Genomic DNA, 24,429 nt, shown 5'->3' with positions numbered 1-24,429 from the left:
GGACATTGGTTAACAATCCATTTTAGGAATGTTTTAATACCACTTTTATGAGAAATGAAAAAAGTTGTCAAAACATAAAATTTTTTTTTTCCATAAAAGCTTTTTTAAATAGATTATTAACCAATACTCTAAGAACATTCGTTAGCATTTATTATTCCCACGCACTTTGCTAGTTTTTAAACAGATGAGACCTCGTTCAATTTTGTCTAGGCAGTAAGTCTAGGCTATTAACTACTCTTTCCGTTTAGACGTGATGGTTGCATCTATAGACTATTACAACTGTGCGTGTACCTTTTATTTAAAACAATCCACATTTTCAGTCATAGATGATGAGACATCCTTCAACTTTGTCTAGGCCATCAAGTACTCTTTCAGTAGAGACTATTGTGGTTGCATCAATAACAGTGGTAGGTGAATCTCTTATTTAAGACCAGCCACATTTCCAGCCTGCACAGATTATTGTACATTAGGTGGAATCTCGATCCTTCAACTTTGTCTGGGTCATCAGCTACTCCAGTTGAGACAATTATTGTTACATCAATTACGACGGCGTCTATATCTTTTGAGGGTAATTACATTCCTCTTCTTTGAGGTTGGGGAAAACTAACACTCCACCTTCCTTTCCTTAGTATTTGGAGCTTACAGTTTTCTAGTATATAAATCCTAAATTGGGTTCATTGTAAAATCAAGTGTTTAATATCAAATATGTAACTGTTAAGGAATTTTCATTGTGGTGTAGGCTGTTAGGCCAAACCATGTTAAAATTCTTGTTCTCGTGTGATTTTTCTTTTTTGGTAATGATAGTCACAGTCTTTTTATTACACACTCACCATACACAAAGTCACATTACTGAAATACGATTTCACAATTTTAACCCGATGTGTAATAATATTTTCCTTTTTTTTAATATAAAAAAGGAAAATATTACAAAATTGATACTTCTTAAAAACCCAAAAATTCTCATTATTTCCCCCACCAAATACACATTACAAAACTAATACTTCTTAAAAACCAAAAAAAAAACTCTCTTCTCTTCTCACACGCTAACACCACCTTCCCCTAAACCTAAAACTCACCCTTTCCTTCCCCCAAAATCAAAACCCAAAACTCAGATTCCCACACCGCTACCGCCACCACGGATTGCCACCACTGCATCTTTTGATTTTCCTCTCTGTATTATGCAACTCATTCTCTACCTGTTATTATTTTCAATTGAAAATCAAACTCCATACCCAATGCCTAGGTACACTTGCTTTCCTCTTTCTCTTTTCTCTAAATTTAAGTTTTCCAATTGAAACCAAATAGAGGAAAGGCAGCCTACTGAATGATGAAAATAGAGGAAATATTTCTCTTTTTTTTTATTTATTTATAATTTGGAAATATGATTTAGGTTTTGGTATTGTGGTTTGATTGGTTTTTATTTAGGAAGAACATATGCTTGACATTGATTTGTAAAGCCTTTGCTCTTTTAATTAGGGTTATTTTAGGCAAGGTACCGATGGTTGTTTTTCTTTGATTTTTTGAAATTCCTTAGTTTAAATTATTTAACAAATTTACCATCTTTGGCTCATATATTTGTTTCACGTTGACCTTTGGTTCTTTGCAGTTCAATTTTCAGTTGCTTATTTCGGATTCTCATATATTATGTTGGTTGCTGTATTAAGTTGGTTTGATTTTTGATAATAAACCATATTGACAGTGGTAATAATGTATAATAATTTTTATCAATTTGCGCCACTCCTACTCCTAGCCAAGCTACTGCCCTTAATGAACACAGTTTAAAATCCAGCCACAACAGTTGACCCAGCAAGGCTTCATCGGCGATGAATCGTCGCAGTGCACGTGAAGATCTCAGTTGCTCTTCATCACTTTGTGCATTGATCCTATTCCAAGTGCGATTGCATTTTGTTTTGAAGATGGAGAACATAAGTTGGACCAATTTGCTGAAACGTTTTACTTATTTGCTACAAAAATTTTCAACATGTGTGAGTCCATGCATGCATGGGAATCTCACCAACCAAAACAGTCATGTAATGTTAACATGGTGGGTTCGTTTACCTTCTAGCATGATGGGTCAACAATCACACCTCACCTCTTCATTGTTTTACATGGCCCACTCTTTGGCTTAACTTTTGTTTGCATGCAAGACTTGATGGATTTTCATAAGCTAGCATATGATGGAGTCAATTATTTGAATGGCCCTCATACGGCTCTACGGGTCCGTTTTAGAAACTGTGTTTTAAAAGAATAATAACTTTAGAATATTACACGTATATCTACACACTTTTCACTCACACGTATTTTCAAGTTTAAACACACGTACTAAATGGGCACATAATTTTTATAATTAAAAATAAGAATTTGGTAAAAATGTAAAAAATGTACGTCATTGTTTATTTTTAAATCACATGCAATTAAGCGTTTGAATAACATTGGTCTAAAATTGTTGTTTGGATGCAAATTATCAAAAAGGACCTATCTATAGTGCTAAAGTTATCTTGTCATTTTTTTAACGCAATCAATATTAAAATTTTGCATTAATAACACCCGTACTAACTAATAAATTATAATTGGGATTTTAATTACTTGCTTTATTCATACTGATGTGCATCCTTGCTCAACAATTTTCACCAATATAAAACTGTATTTCTCCGATAGGTGTACGCTACATGAGTTTTGCAAACTAGATTAATGATTTAGGACAAATGATAGAAAATAGAAAAATATACTTATGAGCACAGCTTAACATACTAATTAATTAGGTGAGTATAAAGATGAAATTCTGTGTTTTTGGCAAGAGTTGTATGAAAAGCAAGGAGAATTTGTTCTTTCAATGTGAGTGCCCCTACTCATGAGGAACTTTCATACTACATTGCAGAATAGTCTAATAAATGTAATTAGTGGAAAGTTTCATGGCAATTTTTTTTTTTCCTAGGTATGGAAGCAAGAGGCCTTTCTCATAGAAACCCACACAAACTCAAACATATGAATTTATGTAAGCATATTTGCTTAGTGCTTATGAGATGCTGAAAAATTCTTACATATTATTGTTTAACTAGTCGCCGGCCTGTGCGTAACAATTTTTTTAGAATGGTCTCATTAAATTTATTTTTTTTAATTTATACTAATCAATATATATATAAAAGCAGAGACCTCATGCGAGAGTGCATGAGGTTCTGCCAAGTGGCGTTTTCTATAGCTCTTATTTAAGCCATCCATCTTCCTTTTTTTTTTTTTTTTTTTTGGTTTCAAGTTATTACACCTCATCTGTATTACTCCTCCTCACTCCTCTAACGTTTAAACTTTCAGGTATACCATTAATTCAGCCCTGCGTCTAACCCTTCGTTTGCCCGCCCCTTGCAATTATCCAAGTTACATTTTAGGCTTTATAGCTTACTTCTAGCCCTGAGTCTTAACAAAAGTCTTAACAATTTCTTTAATTTTTTCATCTTTCTTGCCTCTCCTCTTCACTCTGCGACATCACCACCATATCTTCATCACCATCACCAAACAAATCTGCAACTTCACCATCATCTCTTGAGCCAAACTTAAAAAATTTCACAGCAGAAACTGAAAACCCAAAACCCACCATTTTAGCCAAACTGAAAGCCTAAACCACCTACCACCGCCACCAGACAGCCCAAATGTCCACCATTGTCACCCACACTACCGCCGATTTGCAACTCAAACCCAGACCCGCAACACCACCACCCAAAGCCGATGCTTTTAACCTGAGGAGGTGGACGGTGATCTGAAAAAGGGTGGGGATCTCTTTGTTTTGTGGTTCAAAAGGTGAAGTTTATGGCCAAGAAAGAAGTCTTAAATCTTTGTTTTGGAAAATTTTCTTTCATTACCTTCTCGCATGTTTATGCTCTGTAATTTTTTGGTATTTCAGTTTGGCTAATATGGTGGGTTTGTGAAATCTTTTCAGTTATTCTTCTCAATATGATGATAAGGTATGGACTGAAATCTATGTTAGCAATGTGCAGTTCTTCATTGTTGATTTAAAAAAAAAAAAAAAAAAAAAACTGGTGCTTCTGCCTCTGTGGTGTCAATGGTGATACTGGGGACAGAGAAGATGAAGAAGGTCACGTTAGATCTTAGAAACTGGAAAGAGAATGAAACAAAACAATAATGAGAAAAACTGTGGTTGACGTTCCTTTTTTAAAAGGCTTTTAGATGAAAAAGTTGCACGTGTTACTCATCTCCCATTACAGATTTGCAGTGAGCCTCTCATCACATTTGAATATGGCAAATGTGAGTTCCTCCTAAGATGACATGTATGTACAAACATTCTGCAGATTGCAGTATTCTGTACATCATGTACTAAATAGACAAGAAATAAGAAAAAGGAATTGTACTATTTTAGGGATCTAACCAATCCTTATATGTAGATTCAGAAGTCACAACACTTTGTATTCAATTTTTTATGAATGTTGTGCTCTACTTAATCCTAGCAGTGTCTTGCTTTAATGGCCCAATTCATTTGGATGTGGTGGTGATTTGTTTGTTGTGAAAGTTTTGGAGTTATGTGGTTGAGAAAGAGAGGAACTGAGAGATTCAAGGTAAAACTTTTACAATCACTTCTCTTCTTTTCTTTTTTACATTTCTCCTTTTTAAATTTTTTTTCTAAAATGTTTAGCTACACGCTTTTATAACTCAAAATGTTGATGGATTGTGCTTCAAACGGGTACTCCTAAGGCAAATCTCTTGACTCTGTGAAGTTCAAACATGATGAGTAAGGGTTTGAAATTTTATTCTTTTTCCCCTTTTGAAAGTTTATTCTAGAAAAGTGATTGCATTCTTGGGTAAATAAGAGGGAACACAAATACAATGCTTTAACAAAAATTAACTAAATTGATTTATTATAAATTTTTTTTTTTTTGTGTAAATCAATAAAGGGTTAGGTTTTAATTATGTTGTTATCAATCTAACATTAGAGTTTTCAATTTCGACGTGTTGGGTTTTTTGTTGGAATTACAGACAGATAAAAAAGTAGTTTACGAAATCCCATGACAAAGGCAATGGCAAAGGATCCCATCAAATCCAATTGCTCTCTCTCCACAGTTTACACCTTTGCCAAAATCACAAATGTGTCATCAGAATTGGAATGTCTCTTTAAGGCCAGTTTTATTTTTCCCTGTTGTTTCCTTTGGGATGTTATTTTTAATGTTCCAGCTAGAAGGAACTTTTCTTTTTTAATTAATAATAATTTATAATTTTAAGGCATGCAAAATTAATGAAGTTTTCTATGTATGATGAAGGATTGAAGATTTGAAAGCTTTAAGGGAAATTTATATGTTGGAATTACTTTTTAACCATTGTGGTTTGTGACTTTCAAATGACTGCATATTGCAAATGGTCATGTTAATATTAGTTTGGGATACTTACAAAAAATTACGGAGTGTTTTCAAATCTAAACTTGGCAAATTTGGCACTAACTGCACTCACTAGAATTTTTAGTTTTAATTTTGAGGTTTAATAGGATTTGATTAAACATTGATGTTAAAATAGGAGTGTTTTTTATATTTTAAATTTATTTTTTGTTTCTCATTATTTCAGTTCAATAGTTATAATAGATATATGTATGCAATTTATAATTGTTGTTTTTATAATGAACTCATTACTAATAAAGTTCTATAACAATTATGCTATAATACATGTATAACATTTTCCAAAATCATTTTACATAAAATATTATAACATTATCCGTGCATCGCACGGGTAACTTACTAGTTTAATAAAAAGTAATGTTTTTCATAATCATATTTTCATTAATTATAGGAACAACCACAAATATAATATATATAATTTCTATTATACCAAAATGAAAACAATGAAACTTTTCTAAGGAATTCAAAAGGTAAGTTAGCGAAAATATTCATTTTTTAATGAAATTTATTTATAACATTTTGTGTATCATTAAAAAGTATATAGAATTTGAAAATTACACTTACAAATTTTAAATAAACTTTCTCAAACCCAATTTTTTCTACCCTACAATCTGAAACACTAAAAAATATATCAAAAATTTTAATTTAAAAAAAAAAAACTATAATTCAAAAGATTAATGGAGAGAAAGATAGAACAAAACTGACCAACAGCATGCCAAATATAGAACCTAATAAGGCATCAAAGCAGTACTTGAAGGACAAATTTGGGGCAACATTAAAATGTACAAAGGGAACAAATGCTTCCTTGGAAGTTCAGAATCCATGCTTGTATGTCCAAGTGCTAGCCCTCGGAACTCCCTTGTAAAGTGGGAATTGTTTCTTGTTGCTGGATAATAAGCATCAATTAGAAGTAACATACTTTATCTTGGACAGAGGAAGTTGGAGGAAGAGGAATAAAGCACTTCTGTTTGTCTTGTGTTTTGTAATTACCTATATCTTTAAGGTGGGAAAAAACAGAGGGAACTCCTTGAGTGAGACATGATTGACATGAGACAGCATAGAAGTCATAAATAAAAACACTCTATGCTAAACCAACTAACAAACTGAGCAATTTCATGAACAACAATCAAATGATATGACAAATATAAGAGAGATTAAACAAAAAAAGAAAAGAAAAAGAAGAAGCAGCATTCAATCCACCTGTATGTAAATGTTTTCATATAAACAAAATGAATTGACAATTATAATATTAAACAATTTATCGTGTTTGAATGAAATTTAAGACCCAATTACACTTGCATCATTTTAGCTGCAACAGAAACGGTACTGCAGGACTGGATTTTGTCACTGTGATATCAAGTACATCTTTATGCTGAGATCCTCCACCATTTAAATATATCACTGCCATGATCAAGTTATATGTGCCATATGATCAAAACTAGGAATTGAAACTAATACAGGAAAAATATTACAATAAGAGAATTTAAACATGTAAAGAACACAAACCCGAAGACTGGCAAGGGAGACAGCAGGGAGAAATTGATCATTCTGGTTCTGAGGTGAGAGTCAAAGAAATCCTAAAAATGGAGAGTTAAAGTCACATCAAACTTCAGTCAATGAGGCTTTATATCTCACTTCTCTCTCACTATCAGTATCATCATTCTAAAGAACTCTACTTGAAGCTAAAATTCATGATACCTGACAAAAAAATTCAATAAAACCCATCAACAAAAAACTAATATAGTTTTAACAACAATAATCGTTAATCTAAAGACACAATGGGAGTCCAACAATTAATCCGAGATAAAAATATGCGTGGTAACTAGAGATTAGAGATTTAAAGGTAATGTTCATGCAACTAAACAAGGAATCTCACCTCCTCCTTCATCTTTAAAGTCTCTGTCATCTTCAACACCTTGCTCTCACTACCCACTCTCAAAATATGTATCCCACTTCTTCAGTGAATGTCAATCGGCCTGTACTGTCCAGCTCTGTGAATTTCCCTCATCGTTGCCTACTTCTACTTCTTCATCCACCTTATTCTTAGTCCCATCTTCTTGTTTGATAAATCCTTATGCTTAGTCCCATTTTCTTCATCATTACTGTCCTCAATCTTGGATACCTCAACCACATCATTTTCGCCATTGATTTCCTGGCTGAATTCATTGTCTTGATCATCATCCATCTACATGCATACCTAAAAGAAAAGCATATGAATTATGTCAGATTGTTCCAAATACCCAAAATAAAGAGGTCAATGAATAAGAGATTCGATGAAGAGGTCAATCAAGCTATGTTTAAAGAAATAATTTTAACAAAATCATGCCATATACTATTTGTAAAAGTCAGTTCAATTTCTTGACATCATAGAGTGGAACTCTGTCTGATGGACAATTATGGGCATGTTTGACATCATAATTTCAGAATTGCACTCACAAAAGGGGATAGAGATACGCAAACCACAGGCACATTCATGTAACTCGCAAATAACTAGATCACAATGAATTCAAATAGTTCATCAGCTCCTTCAAGATAAAAGAGTGACTCCACTCCACATCACATCTAACAAGGGTAACATACATTGCTATGAATCTTGCATAAAAGTTTCTGACCTACAAGAGTTTGGTGGAGCTAATTCAAGAAACAATGTTTCTCTTTACAATTTGGCTGATTTGATTAATGACCTGGGCAGCTGAATTACTAGATGGATGTGCCCAGTCAGCGTCCTGGATTGCGAATGATGATCATTTAAAGATGAGAAGTAAAGAAGACCAAGGAGAAAAGTGAAAGAGGTTTGATATTGACATGGAATAGTAGGAAAATATTTAGGATTCAATTTTTCTATTTGACCAAAATGACAAATGCAAAAACATTTTTTTTTAATATAAACTGCTAAGAGTAATCACATGAATTAGTGATAAATCAAAGAAAAAATTGCAAATCATATATAGCTCAAAATAACAACCGAGTAAGCCAATCAAAACATGGAATTGAAAATTTGAAATCAACACCAGAAAAATATTACAATTTGAATATACATATATGGAGGGGTTAGGAAGGCAGAAGGGAGGGACAGATCCTTCTGGTTCAAAGGCGAGAGTAAAAGAAATGCAGCAAAATGGAGAGTTATGGTCACCCCAATCTTGCAAAAACAACGGCTCTATATCCCTCATCTCTATCACCATCATGATTCAAAAGAGTTTACTTATAGCAAAAATTTAATGATCGCACACAAGCACACAAAAAAAAAAAAAAAAAAATTCAATAATACTCATAAATAAAAAGCTAATCTAGTTTTAACGACTATAATCATTAATCTAAACAGACAATGGGATTCAAACAATTAATCCAAAATAGAAATATTAGCGGTAACCAGAAATTAGAGGCATAAAGTGGCAATATAAACAGATATTAAAAGTTAACGTTCATGCAAGTGAAAAGGGGAATCTCACCTCATCCTTCGTCTTTAAAATCTCTGTCCTCTTCAACACCTTGCTCTTACTACCCAGTCTCATCAATGTGTACTTCCAATTGTTCATCCGCCTCATACTCAAAATTACTGTCCTGAATCTTGTCCACCTCATCTTTATCATTGATTTCTTGCCCGGATTCATTGCCTTTAATCTTGATCATCATCCATTTTAAAAGAAAAGTAAAAGAGTTATGTTAGATTAGAGTCTAAATGCCCAAAATGAAGTAAACCCACAAAGACCCATATAATATTAAACCATAAAATTACAAATGAACAAGTAAAAAAAAAAAAAATTAAATAGAATAAGAGATTAGACAACCCAAAAGGATCACAGCCAAAAATAAAAATAAAAATCAAATTTATGGGAATTATAAATAAATAAGTAAAGAATATGAACGCCTAGAAACTAGATGGAATAATTTTGTGGGCAGTGTGTTTCTGATTTTGGCCAAAATATGAATATGATAGTTAATTGACAAATGCCTTTCTCTTTGGACAATCTAATCCATTGAATATTAGGATATATTTAATTGATATTTGGAGGGAAAAAAAAATTAAAGAAGTTACCTTTGAAGTGCCTGAATCCAACTGGAGTCGACCGTCAATTTGCACATCCTTGAAATCAATTTGAATGTTTGGGATATGAGAAGTATAGGGCCCCGGATTTTCAATTGTTGTAATGGAGTAGTAAGAATGAAGTCTGGCAGTGGCTTTAGCTTTTGGCAATACCAAATTGTCAAGAAATTAAGACGTGTCATTATTTTTATAGTAACAGTACTGCTGCCATTATCTTTTTCTTTTTCTTCTTCTCTCATTCCTCCAATATCAATTCATTCTTCCCACTCTTACTAACTCTCTACATAGAGATCCTTCAACATAGGGAATACTATTATGCCGTTTTGGTTCGTGGATTCTATTCCCAAAAATTGAACTCCAACCTTTTGCAAACCATACACAGTGCTTATTTGAGGAGTGGCAGCTTCCCCAGAGGAGGCAAAAGCTCTAGATTTTAATTTGAACTCTAGATTTAATTTGGTGAAGGATAATGATATCATCCAATTAGGAAATGTGGTGCCCACGTAGTCTAGGATTTGTAAATATTCCAAGACATTAACTAATACATCATTCACCATTCTTTTTCCATCTTCTTTAATGGCGACTCCAAGATTATTTTTTAGGAGGGCAGCAAGAAACATAAATTATAAAAAAAAATATAAAATAAAAGAGAACTTGAATATATTGATATTATCCACAAAAAAAAAAAAAAAAAAAAAAAAACCAAACTTAAGGGCCTATTTAATAACAAAAAAACAAAAATTCTGCAATTTTATTAATAATAATCTATAAAAAAAACGTTTACAAACTTAAGGGCCTATTTAAAGGCTCTGTAAAACTTGATAGACAAATAAATATATTCTAAAATAACTCCTAATTGATACTTAATCATAACAAGAATCAAATTTGACCTAAAAAAATTAAAAGCACCTAAAAATAAGGAAATAAATAACTTAAACCTAAAATAACAAATTTTACATTAAAAATACCAAAATTGAATAATTACAAAAATTAAATAGCAAATTCTGTCCTACATCAAGAGTATAAGCATTGTGTCTTGTCTAAACAGAATATTTACGCTTTGTTAAAACAAAGAAAAGCACAATCATACAAACAGAGATAATGCAAAGAATAAGGAAGAAAAGAAAAAAAGTGAAAGCCAAATGAGCTCCTCATATCAGCTTCAGGCTTTTTAGATGCTGTTAAAAAATAATGGACATTTACGCAAGGGGTATAACTATAAACATTGCTTCTGATGTTTGTTAAGCTTAAGATCTGTTTGATATTGCTGTGATCAAGAGATGAAAAGTTTGCTCAAACTGTTAAAAAAATGTACATTTATGCAAGGGATCATATTATTTTATGCTTCTACTTTAAAGTAATGCTGGGGCAAGCTTAATAAAGAAACTATACTTACGCTTTGAACCATTTCATGAGTGCAGCCAAACATAGAGCGTAGCCATGCAATTGGATTAAAAAAAAAAAATTCCATTCCAAGAAATGAAATTTGCGGTAGCTTGGCCGTACATGTGACAATTTTTGAGCCCAGCCCAAACAATATTGGGTCTATGTTTGTCTGTTTGAAATTGATAACAAGTAATTGCCAAGATAAATTCTTGGGATAGAATCAAAAGGATTTTAATCAATGGCGGGAAAATATATTATTTATAGTTTTAAATTATTCACTAACTTGTGTAATGACTTTTTTTATATATAATTAAATATTTGGGTGGGGGATTTTAACTTAGATTTGTGATATATATATATATATATATATTGTTAATAATTTGATAGTTACAATGGAGGTAAGTAGAGGACAAAATTGGCAAATTCCCTTTTCGGGCAAAAAAAGTAGCATTATGCCCCATTTCCCAAACTAATTAAGGAAATGCACCTCTTTCGAAACTCGATTTTCTCAAAATCAAGTTAAGTCCTATAGTGACGTTTTTAAGGAGCCTATAGTGACGTTTTAAGGACTTATAGTGGTATTTTGGAACTCGATTTCCATGAACTTGAGTTATAGGCAAAAAAGAATTGTCAATCAATTAAACTACAAAACTCTTGATATGTGCAATTATTTTATTTTTTTATTTTCTTTTTTCTATTGAGAAACTCATGTATAACTATTTAAAGTAGGAGAAGATCAATTTCTGAACGCTCAAAATATGTATCTTATGGTTTGGGTTGCAGTGGGAGCTCTAGGATTACTTTATAGGGGGGTCAATAAAAAAAATATATTATATAAAATCTAAAACAAGAGATAGCTTGAATAAATATACATTACAAAGACTAGATTGAAGTGGGATTTTAATAAATTTGAATTTGGATTTAGATTAGGTGCTTTCAATCCAAACATGTTTTTTCCCATTATGTAAGTTCACAAAAATAGATCGAAGTAGACCAAAATGAATCGAAGTGATTTGAATGGACGGACCAAATGAAACAAAGTGGACCAAATGGACAAAATAGGACCGAATAGGAACAGGGTGGACCGAATAGAATCGAATGGAATGAATAAGAACGAATACACTAAATAGGACTGAATGAGACCACATTGGACCAAAGTAGATAGAATGGACCGAACTGGACTGAATAGGACTGACGTGGACATGCTGGACCGAAGTGGACTGTATAGGAGCAATGTGGACTAAATAAGACTGAAGTGAACAAAATGGACCTAATAGAACCAAAGTGGACAAAATGGACAGAATAGGACCAAAGTAGACAGAATGGCCCGCATAGAACCAAATTTGGCAAATGGACTGAATAGAACAAAGAAAACCGAATGGCCCGAATAGGACTGAAGTGGATCAAAGTGGATAAAATGGACCGAATAGGATCAATGTGGACCAAAATAGGACCAAATAGAACCAAAGTAGACAGAATGGACCGAATAGGACCAAAGTAGATAGAATGGACCGAAGTTGGGAGAATAAGACCAATGTCGATTGAATAGGGCCAATGTGGACTAAATGGATCAAATTAGACTGAAGTGGACTGAATAAGACTGAATTGGATTGAATAGAATTTTAGTGGACAAAATAGACTAAATGGGACCGAATAGGACAAATTGGACCGAAGAAGACAAAATGGATAGAATATAACCAATGTGGATGAATAAGACTTTTGAATGTTTATCATTTTAATTGCATTTTAAGGGTTTATATTTCTAATTTCTAATGTTTATTTTGGTATTTTCTTTGTATTTTTAAACTCAAAACTAAAGAGTTTAGCCCAAATATAATACAATGTCATACTTTTCAACTCAAATATTAAGAAAAATAAATAAATTTTTGAGCTAAAATTGAAAAGAAAACCTACAAAAAGAATCAATTTAAGGCTCAATTACTCTAAAATGGACTAATGGGGGACCGAAATTGATCGAATTGGACCGAGTGGAACCAATTGGACCAAAGTAGACCTAATTAGACTGAAGTGGACCGAATGGGAACGAAGTAGAACTAATTGGACTGAATAGAAATTGTTTAATTTTTAAGGATAACAAGTTATCTTCAAAAAAAATTAGAGAAAAAATTATATATTATATTACAATACAAAATAATTATTTATTTCCATGCATCGCGTGGGTCTGCGACTAGTATATTATGATACATGGCTCTAGGTTATTGCAATGCCCAAAATGTCGCTAGTGCAATTGTGGTCTCACAAGTCACAAAATGTAATTCCATCCTTTTCCATGATCATTGCTTCAAGAAATTGAAGACTACTTATTAATGTTCGATTCATCTTCAGGCGTGTACACCAACACGGCACAGGAACATGCAAAACAACCATGGGCTTGTCTTGTTATGAGATGTACATCAATGACCAAATTTGCGCAAGCTACAAAACTACAAATAAAACTTCCTTTGAAGTAAATTTAAACACGATAAATAAATAAAAATTCACATAAATTTAAGTTACACTTGGTATAACTTTAAGTAATTCTACCCACTCAATATTTTTTAATTAGATGCGAATTTTGATAAATCCACCGTCAGATTACATTATTTTTTGTATATTCTCTATACTTGCAAAATTTCAAGGTGATCAAACATCAATAACTATGCTATCAATAATTGTTTAAATTCAAGTTTTTGTTGCTTAAAATAATCCATAAAAGATAACAAGTTAAATATAAAGAAAAATAATTTAAACCCAAAAACAGCACACACATCTCTTTTTTCAGTTGTTAAATCACTACTTCTATTGGCTTCAAAACACGGAAAAATTATTTGAGTGCTGAACAGTTTATATACAAATACAACCCCTCTGCCTTCTTATTTAATCCAGCAAACAAATCCTGCGTCCCTATATTCTGGCCTATGGTAGACTATAATGTCGCTAGTCAATTCTCTTCAATAATTTCAGCTTCTACTTTGAAGCTCTTGTTCCATGTGAAATAGACAGTTCAGTGTTAATTTTAGCATGCATGTCATTGGACTTCATTTCATAGTCCCTCCTAAAGATACATGACTTTTTGTATACTGTTGGTTTCACTGGTAATTAACTTCCTCTGCTTATGGTTCTGTTCTGATATCAATTCTTTCTTTTGAATAGAAGAATACTGCATTAATTCAGGCTATGGTGTGTAGACTCTGAATGGGCTATAAAATGTGTAGTGTTCCCTATTCAGTAATCAGCAAGAAAGACTTTAGGATCTCAAGGTTTTTTAAGCATGGAAGCAGCAGGCTATAGAAATCTAATAGTGACAATTAACCCATGTTCAGTGTGTGTGGAAATGAAACAACTATAAGCTGTAGAAATCTAAAAGAGGTTATTAGCACATGTTCAGGGTGTGCTTAAATGAAGCTGTAGATCAATATCACTCTTCATGTTGCGATAAATTTTGTAGAAATATAATGTATCTTAGGTATGAAAATGATACCCACAAAAAATACTTTAAAAATAGTATGAGAATGGCATAAAAAATGTAAATACAATGTACAATCCCTAATTAGATTTTCCTCTATAAATTTTGATGTGCTGCTTTACTACTTCAATCCTCAGTGTTTGTAAAATGCAGTTATGCAATACTAATGGTTAGGCAGGCCATGAGTATAAGAGATGAGGCTACACAATCGGCAAGCTGGCCAGCTTCAAAGCTCGACGATGTACCAGAAAAAAATGTGAGAACTCTGAAGGGTAGGTGTGCCAAGATCCTTCGTCACAGTGCACAACTCCCTGCTTGCCTTACACTGACCCGACTCTAATAAGGTGCCAACAGCTCAAGTACCAATAAGAATATTGGCTGATTCGATGCGTCGTGTCATCAGATAGCTAAGAGCCTCCCAAATTGTTTGGAGAATCACCCAGGAATGATGAACTAAAGCATTCATATACCACTGGCTGATTGAACATTATTAACACACTAGCACTTCTCTCACCTGCAATATTAACTTAGGTCATTAATGATCAGAAAAATGAAATTTAACAAAATTATGCCCTTTTATAAACAATTTTTTCTGTTACTTTAGAAACCACCACCACCACCTGCCCCTATAGTGATAAACCTAATAACCTGTCATTAACATTCAAACAAAAAAGATATGGAAAGTGTTACTTACAGATATGCATAATGCCAATTCCAATTCATGTGACACTGGTTGACCTCATTTCTTCTTGACATACATGACATGCTACATTCACGAATTTGAATGGAGCCTCATCGCTCAGCATGGTTGCATCTATGAACTTTGTATAAAAATTTATAGACAAGGTAAATGATATAGGGCAGAGAGGAAGGGAGCTTTGTTATTCTAACATATGAAGCTTTGCAACCAATGAAGCTTATCAAATATATCTTGCAACAGAATGTAAGACATGACTATCTGAGGTGCATCCTTGCTGAACAATTTTCACCAATATAAAATTGTGCTACTCCAATAGGTTTTAACTGCATTAGTTTTTACAAACAAGGTCAATGATCCAGGTAAAAGGATGGAAACTAGAAAAACATAATTATGACCAAAGCTTGACATATTAATCAAGTGAGGATACAAAGATGAAACTCTGTGTAGTGAGGAGTGTAGTTATTGAGAGGGAATATCTTTAAAGCCATTTTGTATGAACTAGCCTGGGCTGCCATATTTATATTGTTCTACTTTAGATAATATGAAAAGGCTAACAGAAAAGAAAAATAGCTACCTGTATTAGATGAGATATGCGATACCAAAACCCCAAAGTTTCATATAGTTCAATTTCGGGTACTGTGCAAATAAGTGGTTGCCTGTGGACAATCTCAGCAAACACTATGGGTAATGAACTGCAAAAGAAAGATTGGATAGCTAAGAACATATGTTTTGTGCACATAGTCAACATAAATAGATATTCAAGTCAGAAAAAGGAAAACCTTCAATGTTTGCCTGATGATGAGGAGGAAACGGAGACGTTAAGGCTTCAAATGATGAAACCAAAGCCCAACTTTTCAAGTCATCATCACTATAAAACTCACCACCATAGTGCACAACACCATTTTCCGTGCTTATAACTTTGTGTGACTAGCCTAATGATCCTCATTTGTGATTTGAGACTAGAATGACAACCACAATAACATATAAATGCCATGAAAGATAGTAGACGTTTAAACAATTATGTGCCAAATATAGAACAAAATAAAGCATCAGATTGATTCTTGAAGGACAATTAGAGAAGATTTAGTCAATGGCAATATTAATATGCAAAAAGGATAGACTAACTTCGTTGGCAGTTTAGAATCTTTGTACATATCCCCATGTTCTTTCCAAAATTCCTTGTAATGTGGGGATTGTTTCTTCTGGCTGGGAGAAATAAAGAAGCCCTGATGATTGGATCTTTAATTTGCCACACCCAAGCATCTAGTATAGCTGCCTCGCCATTCTGTTTGCCATTATCAGTTTCTATGGGCTCTTTCTATCAACCTTGCATAAAGTTTGAGTGTGGTTTTGCACACACATTATTTCTTGGAGTCAAATTTGCAAGGTAGGGGATCAGAAGCCCAACATCTTCCATACAGGGATTATTCAAGGTTACAAGCATCAATTAGAAATTTAGAACTTCAAAGCAAGAAGTTTAATGATGGCATATTTATAAAATACTTAAATCGCAATAGACAACAATTAAAGTGCTCTAAAATAGATATCAATCTTAAAATTCTAATCTCTATTTCAAGAAGATATAACATGCAAAAAGGTATTTAAAATTATAACCATTAAAGAAGGGATGGATGAGACATATCATCTGAGCAATCCAAAGAATAATCAGAATAGATTTTTTTGGGTGACTAGTAGGACAGACATTTTTTATTTATTTTTTATTTTTTAAGAATGAGATAAATTTAAGACAAATCAAGCAAAGATATCACAAAACAGTTCAACCTTGACACAACACAAACAATAAATCACGACAGAACATAGAAACAACCAACGTGGCTACTTTAAACAAGAACACAACACAAACAGCAAACCACTGCAAAACACACAAACAATAACACTTTCACTCAAAAACAGAAACAGATATACCCCATCAACCAAAAATTACTATTTTGCACACATTGCAAACTCTAGCATTGCCTTGAAGCCATATCTGATAGCAAACAATAGTTATGACTTTCAAGGAATGAATATTTCAGCATAAGACAGAATTCTAGTCATTCAACTGCTTGCCTGGACTCTAGATATCTCCTACAGAACACACAAATGAGATCAGAATTGTATCCTCATTTACCAACCATGTCAGGAGTGGGAAGTTTATCCATGACAGTTAGCCAAGAAATGAAGGCATTGCTTGCAAATAGCAGCCAAAAGGAAAACCAAACCAAAGCCCTCCAATCTACAACTGAATGCTTTTCCCTAATCTTATTCCAAGTTGATCTACGTTAAGAAACTTCAAAATCAATAGAAAATCATCAATTTATTACTTCCTAAGCACAGTGAGGAGCATAAAAGTAACCCAGCATTTATAGCATTAATCAATATCACAAAACAAAGCTATCAAAGACATTCACGCATAGGATAAGCAAAAATAAGTTTTCTTTTGTCAATTGAACAAACAAAACATGAGTTAAGGGAAAAGTATAGCATGTACCATATTGTGAGAGTCATTGTCTGATAACTGGTCAGCCTTGTTGTCCCCATTTTCCTTTATGACTTGTAGTTTCAGGTTCATGCTTATTTCTTTCTACAGCTAAATCCTTGACCACCCAGATGGGGTTTTCTCTTTGAGATTGATCTTGATCTTCCTTTCTCATCCATTGTAAGAGGTTTGTGTTCATTTGTTAGTCTTATGCTATTTGTAAAGACCAGAGGACTCGTCTTTGATCTGAATCACAAGTGACAACTCAATTGAGATTATCTTGAGATAAGCTAGATTTGAACTGTAGTTGACAAATCATTTGAAGCATAGAGAGTACTAGAGTCCCAATTATTGTGAAATGGTCAATGAGTTTAGGAAGTCTAGCCGCAACAACTTTGAGGGTTGTCCTCCAAAATTCCTACAGAGAAGAGTAATCTTTTAACAAATTTCAAACTCCAAAATATCACATAGCACAGTCCACTCAAAACTAGGGATCTCAAAAAAAAAAAAAATTTAACTCCTCAGGACCACCAAAAAAAAAAAAAAAAACCAACAATAATGCTAAATCAAATTGGATTACCTTACAAACCACTGAAGTCCTTCCTGCGCTTCTGCTACTCCCAATGAGTAAACTTATGAGATGCACAAATGAATAATTATCAAAGAAATAGATTGGAGCTGTTTGCAAGGTTGAGACAAATAAGTAAGCTAAATCTTAAATGTTTTTATGGCAAAGTAGACATATTTAGCATAGAACATGATCCTCAATGCTTTAGAGAGTATAAAATGCTCTAACTAGTAATTAATTGCTTAGGATACAAAATCAATACAAGATTACAGCCCAATTTTGAAGAACTTTCTTTTCAATAGTTAAGTACATGTTCAGATCAATTCAAAAATTTCTCAAGTGTTCTGTTAAGATAGCTATTCATATGAATGTAGCTTACCACTGTAGTGGCCCATTACCTTGATGTCACTGAAACCACTCTAAATCTTTATGATTGAACATTGGTTGCATGAATAGTTCATTGAACCACCTAAAAGTAATGTCAAAAACAAAAGGATAATTAATAACCTAATCAAGGTTTTGCGCTGGTAGATGGGTATACAAGACCATCAAAGCTCAAAAGTTGAGCATGCCTTGAGGAGTACTGGAATGCCATTATCAATTGTCTTCGGTATTTCTAACTCAACTGTAAGCCCTCCCCTCTTAATTTCCTGCATGAAACATGGCTCTATAAAAAATCGCATACCATGATTGGCAATCATTCCATCTCAATTTTATAATAATGATTTCTGCATAAATATCCACCTATCCCATTACTCTCCAAATATGAGTTATAAAAGAATGTTTGAATTTACTGCAGTACAGATCAGCGTCAATACCAAATTAAACTAAATTACCTCAAAAATCATAGAAGCCATTTTCTGGGTTCTGCATCCTTTAATTATGCAAACCTGAGTGAACATGAGATGGTAATAATTTTCAATTCCAGATATGGGCAAAAGAAGACGCAATAGTGTACAATTAGATCTGGATTTACGAATGAATAGACAAGTTGATCTGATTAATCTCCAAACCTGAATGTTGTAAAAAATTACTATGGACCCCTCATGATGCACCAAGAATGATATTAGCTTGTTTATGGATGTAATTCACTACCTTTGGTGTCAAAGAAAATGTATTTCAAGAACAAAAGTTCCGTATCCTCCTCATGTGAGCGCAAAGGCCTCTTTAGTCAACACCATTTGGATCATCCATTCTTTTGACATCCAATTTCAAATTTGTGTCAAACACTATCATCATTAAAGCACAAATCCCAAAGTTGATCTGTGAAATCAAATTGTTAGTCTCTTTTTGGATGTCATAATTCATAACCAGATCAAATTTTTTGAGATTGCATAGTATTTTGCAAATTGCATATCATTCTACATTAATTAAAAAAAAAAACTGCTTTATCAACAAACAAATTGAGCAATTTCTCCAACACAAAAACAATTGATATGACAATTATAAGATATGAATTAAAAAATAAAAAATAAGGACTCAACCCACATGTATGTAAATATTTCATTTAAAAAAATTGATTTGGTAACAGATCAGATTAAAAGATACACCATATTCGAATGGGATTTGAGATCCAACAACACTTACATGATTTTCAACTGCAACATGAACAGTATTGCAGGTACTGGATGTGGTCGTTATGATGTCAAAATCATCTTTACATCAAGCTCTTTCACCATTTAAATTGATTTCACTGCCATGATCAAGTAATATGATCAAAACATGGAATTGAAATCAGGACCAGTAAAATATTACAATAAGAATAGTACATACAAAAACAATAAAGCACACAAACCTGCACTGTGAGGCTGGGGAGGAATTGACCCTTTTGGCTCTAACGTAAGAGTAAATATAATGTTGCAAAAGGGAGATTTAAGGTCACCCCAAGCTTTAAAAAAGAGGCTTTATATTCCTCTTCTCTATCAGTATCATCATTCAAAAAAACTCTACTTGTAGCTAAAATTCATGACCCCTGACGCACAAACACACATAAATTTAATGAAACCAATCAATAAACAGCTAAAGTAGTTTTGATAACTATAATTGTTAATCTGAACACACAATCGGATTGAAACAGTCAATCAAAAATAGGAATATTAGCGGTAAAGTAGGAATAAGGGAATCTCACCTTGCTTGCTCTTACAACCCAATCTCATAATATGTATTAGTCCTCTTCCCGAATCCCCCTCATCAATGTCTACTTCCACTTGTTCATCCGCCTCATCCTCAGCCCCATCCTCCTCATACTAATGCCCAAAAGAAAAGCACATTAGTTGTGTCAGATTAATCTAAATTCGGAAAATCAACAAAACTTGCAAGACCCAAATATTATGATATTAAACCAAAAATGAACAAGAAAAATAAATTTTAATCAAAACCCAAACTATTAAAAGATTGGGCCAACAAGGACCAAAACCATAAAATAAAAAAAAAAAATTATCAAATTTAAGCAATATGAATTTTCAGCTTATGGGGATTATAGATATAAAGAACATTACAAATTCCCAGAAAGAAAAATAAGTATGTTAGATTTGGAAATAATTAATGGGCATTCGAGATTGAATGATATGGTGGCAGTGGGTTTGTGAATTTGGGTAATCTGATAAAATATATCAACTTTAAATGGATGAGAGTTGAAGTTAACTAAACTTAAAACTTTCGTCTAATTTGCAAAATTAAAAATAAAAGAAGAAGATGAGGGAAGAAAAGAAGGAGAGTTACCTCTGATAGATTGTTTGAACCAAACTGGGGTTGATCGTTACTTTACGACATGTTGATTGTTGGGATGTGAGAAATAATGGGCCAGTAATCTCCTATCTCTCTTTCACAACGTTGCTCGAGAATTGAACAGCCAAGAATGTTTAATTCCTGCAACTTCCCCAAAGGTGGCAAACACTCTAGCTGCCACTGCCAGCACCCATCGATATGAAGACTTTTCAAATTGGTCAAGGACGTCATCCAATTAGTATACACTGTGGTGCCAATGAAGCTCTTAATTGATAATTTTTCCAAGTGTGAAGGTGGTTCTAAGGCATTCAAAACTGCTAAATCACTCTCTATTCTTCTTCTACTCTCTTCCCCTTTCTCTTGGAATTGATCTTCAACGTAAAAATCTAGTTCCAAATCGTGGAGATGTATCTTCTTCTTCAACCGTGCATTCTGGGCCTCCCCTACATCTACCACATTTCCCAACCCATGCATTTTAAAGCTCCCTCGAAGTTGGTTCAAATTTTTTAATTCTCCAAGTTTACATCCTTCTTTATCATCCTTAACACCTATGTTGAAAACACTTAATGTTCTAAGACAAGTCAATTTCCCAATCCCATTTGGAAATTTTAGTTTGTACCAGCGATGATTTGTATGAAATCTAAGTTGTCTTAAATTAATTAGTTTACCAATCCCTTGTGGTAATTTCTTGAAATATTCACCATTATCAATATTCAAAGTTTGCAAATTACAAAGATTACATAAGGTTTCAGGCAATTCTTCTATTTTAACATTCCGACACATATGGAGACACCTTAAATGTATCAAATTTTTCACCGCATCCGGGAGTTTCGTAAATGGGCAATCCAAAATTAATGTTCGTAAACATCTAAAATGATGGCATGAGTTGGATAGGTGCATGTTAAACTCATAGTCCCTTTCATGAGAAAGAAGAAAGAGAGTGCGTAGATTTTTCGCTTCATAGATAGACTCAAGAAATGTTTCTTCAACTATTAATAACAACTGTCGAGCCCTTTTAAAGTTTCTCTTAACCTCTTCATTACCTTTGATTGTGAAGCATACTTCTTTTGTCATTGACTATGCAAAGTCATGCACAATATCATGCATTTTGCAACTTGTTATTCTACCATCATTCTCATCTTTTTTAAAATCTTGGAAAAAAGAACACATAGCTAATTTTTGAAAGTACTCTTCTGCTGTATCTTCCATCTCCGTATTTCCTTTTAAGTTGATATATCCTTGTGCCATCCAATGGATGATTAACTCAAGTCTATCGAATTGATGATCTTTCTTGAAGACAACACAATATAAGAAACATTGTTTCTCTGACAAGGACAACTCATTATAACTCAACAACAATGGTCCCAAAAGACCTTTTTCAATATCTTCTACTTCCCACAAATTATTGTACAAAACCCTCTCCCACTCTTCTTTACTTCTCTTGCCACGCATGTGCCTACCGAGAGTCTTCGCAGCTAGTGGCAAGCCTTTGCACTTATTTGCTAGTTTTCGGCCTAACTCTTCTAGATCCCATCTTTGTTAGAAAATGCTATTTTACTAAACATCAACCAACAGTCATCGGATGACAATTTCTCCAAATTGATCATGTGGGAACTCTCCATCATTTCCGCAACATTGATTTTTCGTGTGGTGACTAGAATTCTACTACCTTGAGCACCACATTTGAGAGCATTTTTGAATGGCTCCCACTTTATGAACTCTTCCGTCCACACATCATCCAAAACAAGAAAAAACTTCTTTTTTCCAATCAAATCACAAATGTGAGGTAATAGACTTTGCAATTCAGTAATGTTGGGGGATTGACCCTCAATATATTCAATGATTGCTTTGGCAACCTTGCACTGATCAAATGGATCAGAGACACAAACCCAAATTCTTTGTTGAAAATGGGCTTGTATATCAGGGTGATTGAAGGCTAGTTGGGCAAGAGTGGATTTTCCCATACCGCCCATGCCCACTAATGAGATGACACGAGGATTCCTTTCTTCCTGACTACCCTCGCCTAACAGGTTTTTCAACAGCTCATCCCTATATTTATCACGACCAATCATATCGGACACATCCCCAAAGAACGTAGTTGGGGTTCGCTCAACTTCTACATGTGAATGCCTAGTCAAGTCAAACCCATACATCACTTCGTCTCTGAGAATGTTATCTAATGTTTGTTTCAGGTTTTCTATCATGTGACCAATCTCATAACGCAGAGAAAGGTTATCTACTTGACCAAAACAACATGACAGAGAGGGGAAGAATGAGCATGGTACCTTCTTCTTCTTCAGGGCAGCAGGATTGCTATTAGTAACAGCTCTTTCTTCTTCTTTTTGAATTTCTGATTTGATCCTTGCAGTGTCCCACTTGTCCAACACGTCATCCATCATGTAGTACATGTCTCTGAGCTAATCTAACCAAAGCTTCACAGCTGCCTCCGTGCTTTGTCTCTTCTCAGCATCATTGAGCATCGCCTGGACAATTCTGAAACTGTCAGAAAACTTTTGGATTTCTTCATCAACGCCAACAATCAAGTTTATCTGTTGTTGAGCCTGCTGAACAGCAATTGAACCCAACTGGTTCAAGAGATCAGCAGCTAGTGACAGTAGTGCATCAGCCATAGTTAATGGAGACTGAAAGTTATAAGTTAAGAATACAATAAAGAAACAGAATGCGAATGACAAAAATAAGGAGCAAAGTGAGAAATAGATTACACAATAGCAGGTGTGCTTGTGCTTCTTCACTCCTATTCGGCTTTTATAACGAACTAGCAGTCTCAGTGAATAATGAAAACATTTAATATTTATTTATTAAGATAATTTCCGTCTTTACTGAGGATATGATATATGTTATCGGTAACATGGTACGTCATCTTAAATGTTATTATTAGTCTTTATTTATTCGAGTAAAAAGAAAATATTGGTCCCATCAAAAAAAAAAAATTTGATCAGTAAGTATTGCACTTGATTTTTTTTTTCTTTTTTGATAATTAAAAATTTTACTATAATAGTTTACTAAAAAATGTGCTAAGAATATCTGTTAACAAAATCTTAAGAATATGTGGGCCATGAAGTATTCCAATGTGATGGTAATATCCATATCAATTTTAATTAGAATTTATATTTTACAGTGTCTATTGTAGAATGAGGATGGCTCATCATGTTCATAGACTCATAGGTTCCAACATCCAACCAGTCCATATTCTGCTGAACAAAACCATTACTACTAATAAAAAGAAGTGTTGTTGGTCCACACAAGATCGAACAGGGAAGCAGGAGCAACAACACTTCAATTTTAGTTGCACTAGCCATTCAAGCTATGATGATTTTTTTACTGGACCACAAATTAAATAGCTACAAACATGAAAATTTAAATATTGAAACAATTCTTCTCAAAGTGACATTGGAAGAGGTTTCTTCACAACTTAAGCAAGTGATCGGTAGATTCTTTTGAAATGTTGTAGACTACTTAGAGTATCACCTAAGTCTCGAGAGGCTAAGCAAGATGTTGTCATACAAGTCCTAGAGAAGGAACCTGAAGACAGGCAGAAAATTCGGCAGTAAATATCTGCTTTGTGACAATATACATATTGGGAATGGCTCTAAAGATAGGAGGTTGACTTGTTTCATTATTTATCGGAGTCTTAATAGATG

General features: G+C 33.5%; 2 protein-coding genes and 1 long non-coding RNA gene across 7 annotated transcripts in view; all 3 read right to left on the bottom strand.

Annotated features, from left to right (window-relative positions):
• Positions 1–6,593: 6,593 nt before the first annotated feature.
• LOC115991887 lies at positions 6,594–9,837 on the bottom strand. Of its 2 annotated transcripts, XR_004092363.1 has the most exons (5): positions 9,433–9,837; positions 8,846–9,017; positions 7,270–7,590; positions 6,900–7,091; positions 6,594–6,794 (listed from the first exon to the last, which is right to left on the bottom strand). It is a non-coding gene; the product is annotated as an uncharacterized LOC115991887 (long non-coding RNA). The 2 variants fall into 2 exon arrangements; XR_004092362.1 differs by lacking the exon at positions 6,594–6,794 and having other exon boundaries at positions 6,803–7,091.
• A 4,481-nt stretch (positions 9,838–14,318) lies between these two features.
• The window catches only part of LOC115991877 (disease resistance protein RGA2-like), a 55,785-nt gene continuing 45,674 nt past the window's right edge, over positions 14,319–24,429 (bottom strand). Inside the window, exons 1-4 of the transcript XR_004092357.1 lie at positions 15,773–17,796; positions 15,568–15,685; positions 14,988–15,316; positions 14,319–14,807 (exon numbers count right to left, since the gene is read on the bottom strand). The gene's annotated coding sequence lies outside the window, so the exon portion shown is untranslated. Of the gene's footprint in view, positions 14,808–14,987; positions 15,317–15,567; positions 15,686–15,772 lie in introns of the transcript that reaches the window.
• Positions 18,608–22,286, bottom strand: LOC115991880 (putative disease resistance protein RGA3). 4 transcript variants are annotated; one of them, XM_031115859.1, is made up of 7 exons: positions 20,762–22,286; positions 20,169–20,286; positions 19,836–20,012; positions 19,628–19,733; positions 19,054–19,303; positions 18,877–18,930; positions 18,608–18,690 (listed from the first exon to the last, which is right to left on the bottom strand). In XM_031115859.1, exon 1 carries the CDS (start codon positions 21,839–21,841, stop codon positions 20,804–20,806), a length of 1,038 nt encoding a protein of 345 aa, XP_030971719.1. In that variant the 5' UTR covers positions 21,842–22,286; the 3' UTR covers positions 18,608–18,690; positions 18,877–18,930; positions 19,054–19,303; positions 19,628–19,733; positions 19,836–20,012; positions 20,169–20,286; positions 20,762–20,803. The 4 variants fall into 4 exon arrangements, with proteins under 4 accessions (XP_030971719.1, XP_030971717.1, XP_030971718.1 ...); XM_031115857.1 differs by having other exon boundaries at positions 18,877–19,053; positions 19,136–19,303; XM_031115858.1 differs by having other exon boundaries at positions 19,136–19,303.

Source organism: Quercus lobata, chromosome 5 (assembly GCF_001633185.2).
Source record: "Quercus lobata isolate SW786 chromosome 5, ValleyOak3.0 Primary Assembly, whole genome shotgun sequence".
NCBI classification, from domain to species: Eukaryota; Viridiplantae; Streptophyta; class Magnoliopsida; order Fagales; family Fagaceae; genus Quercus; species Quercus lobata.
This window is presented reverse-complemented; position numbering and strand designations above follow the sequence as displayed.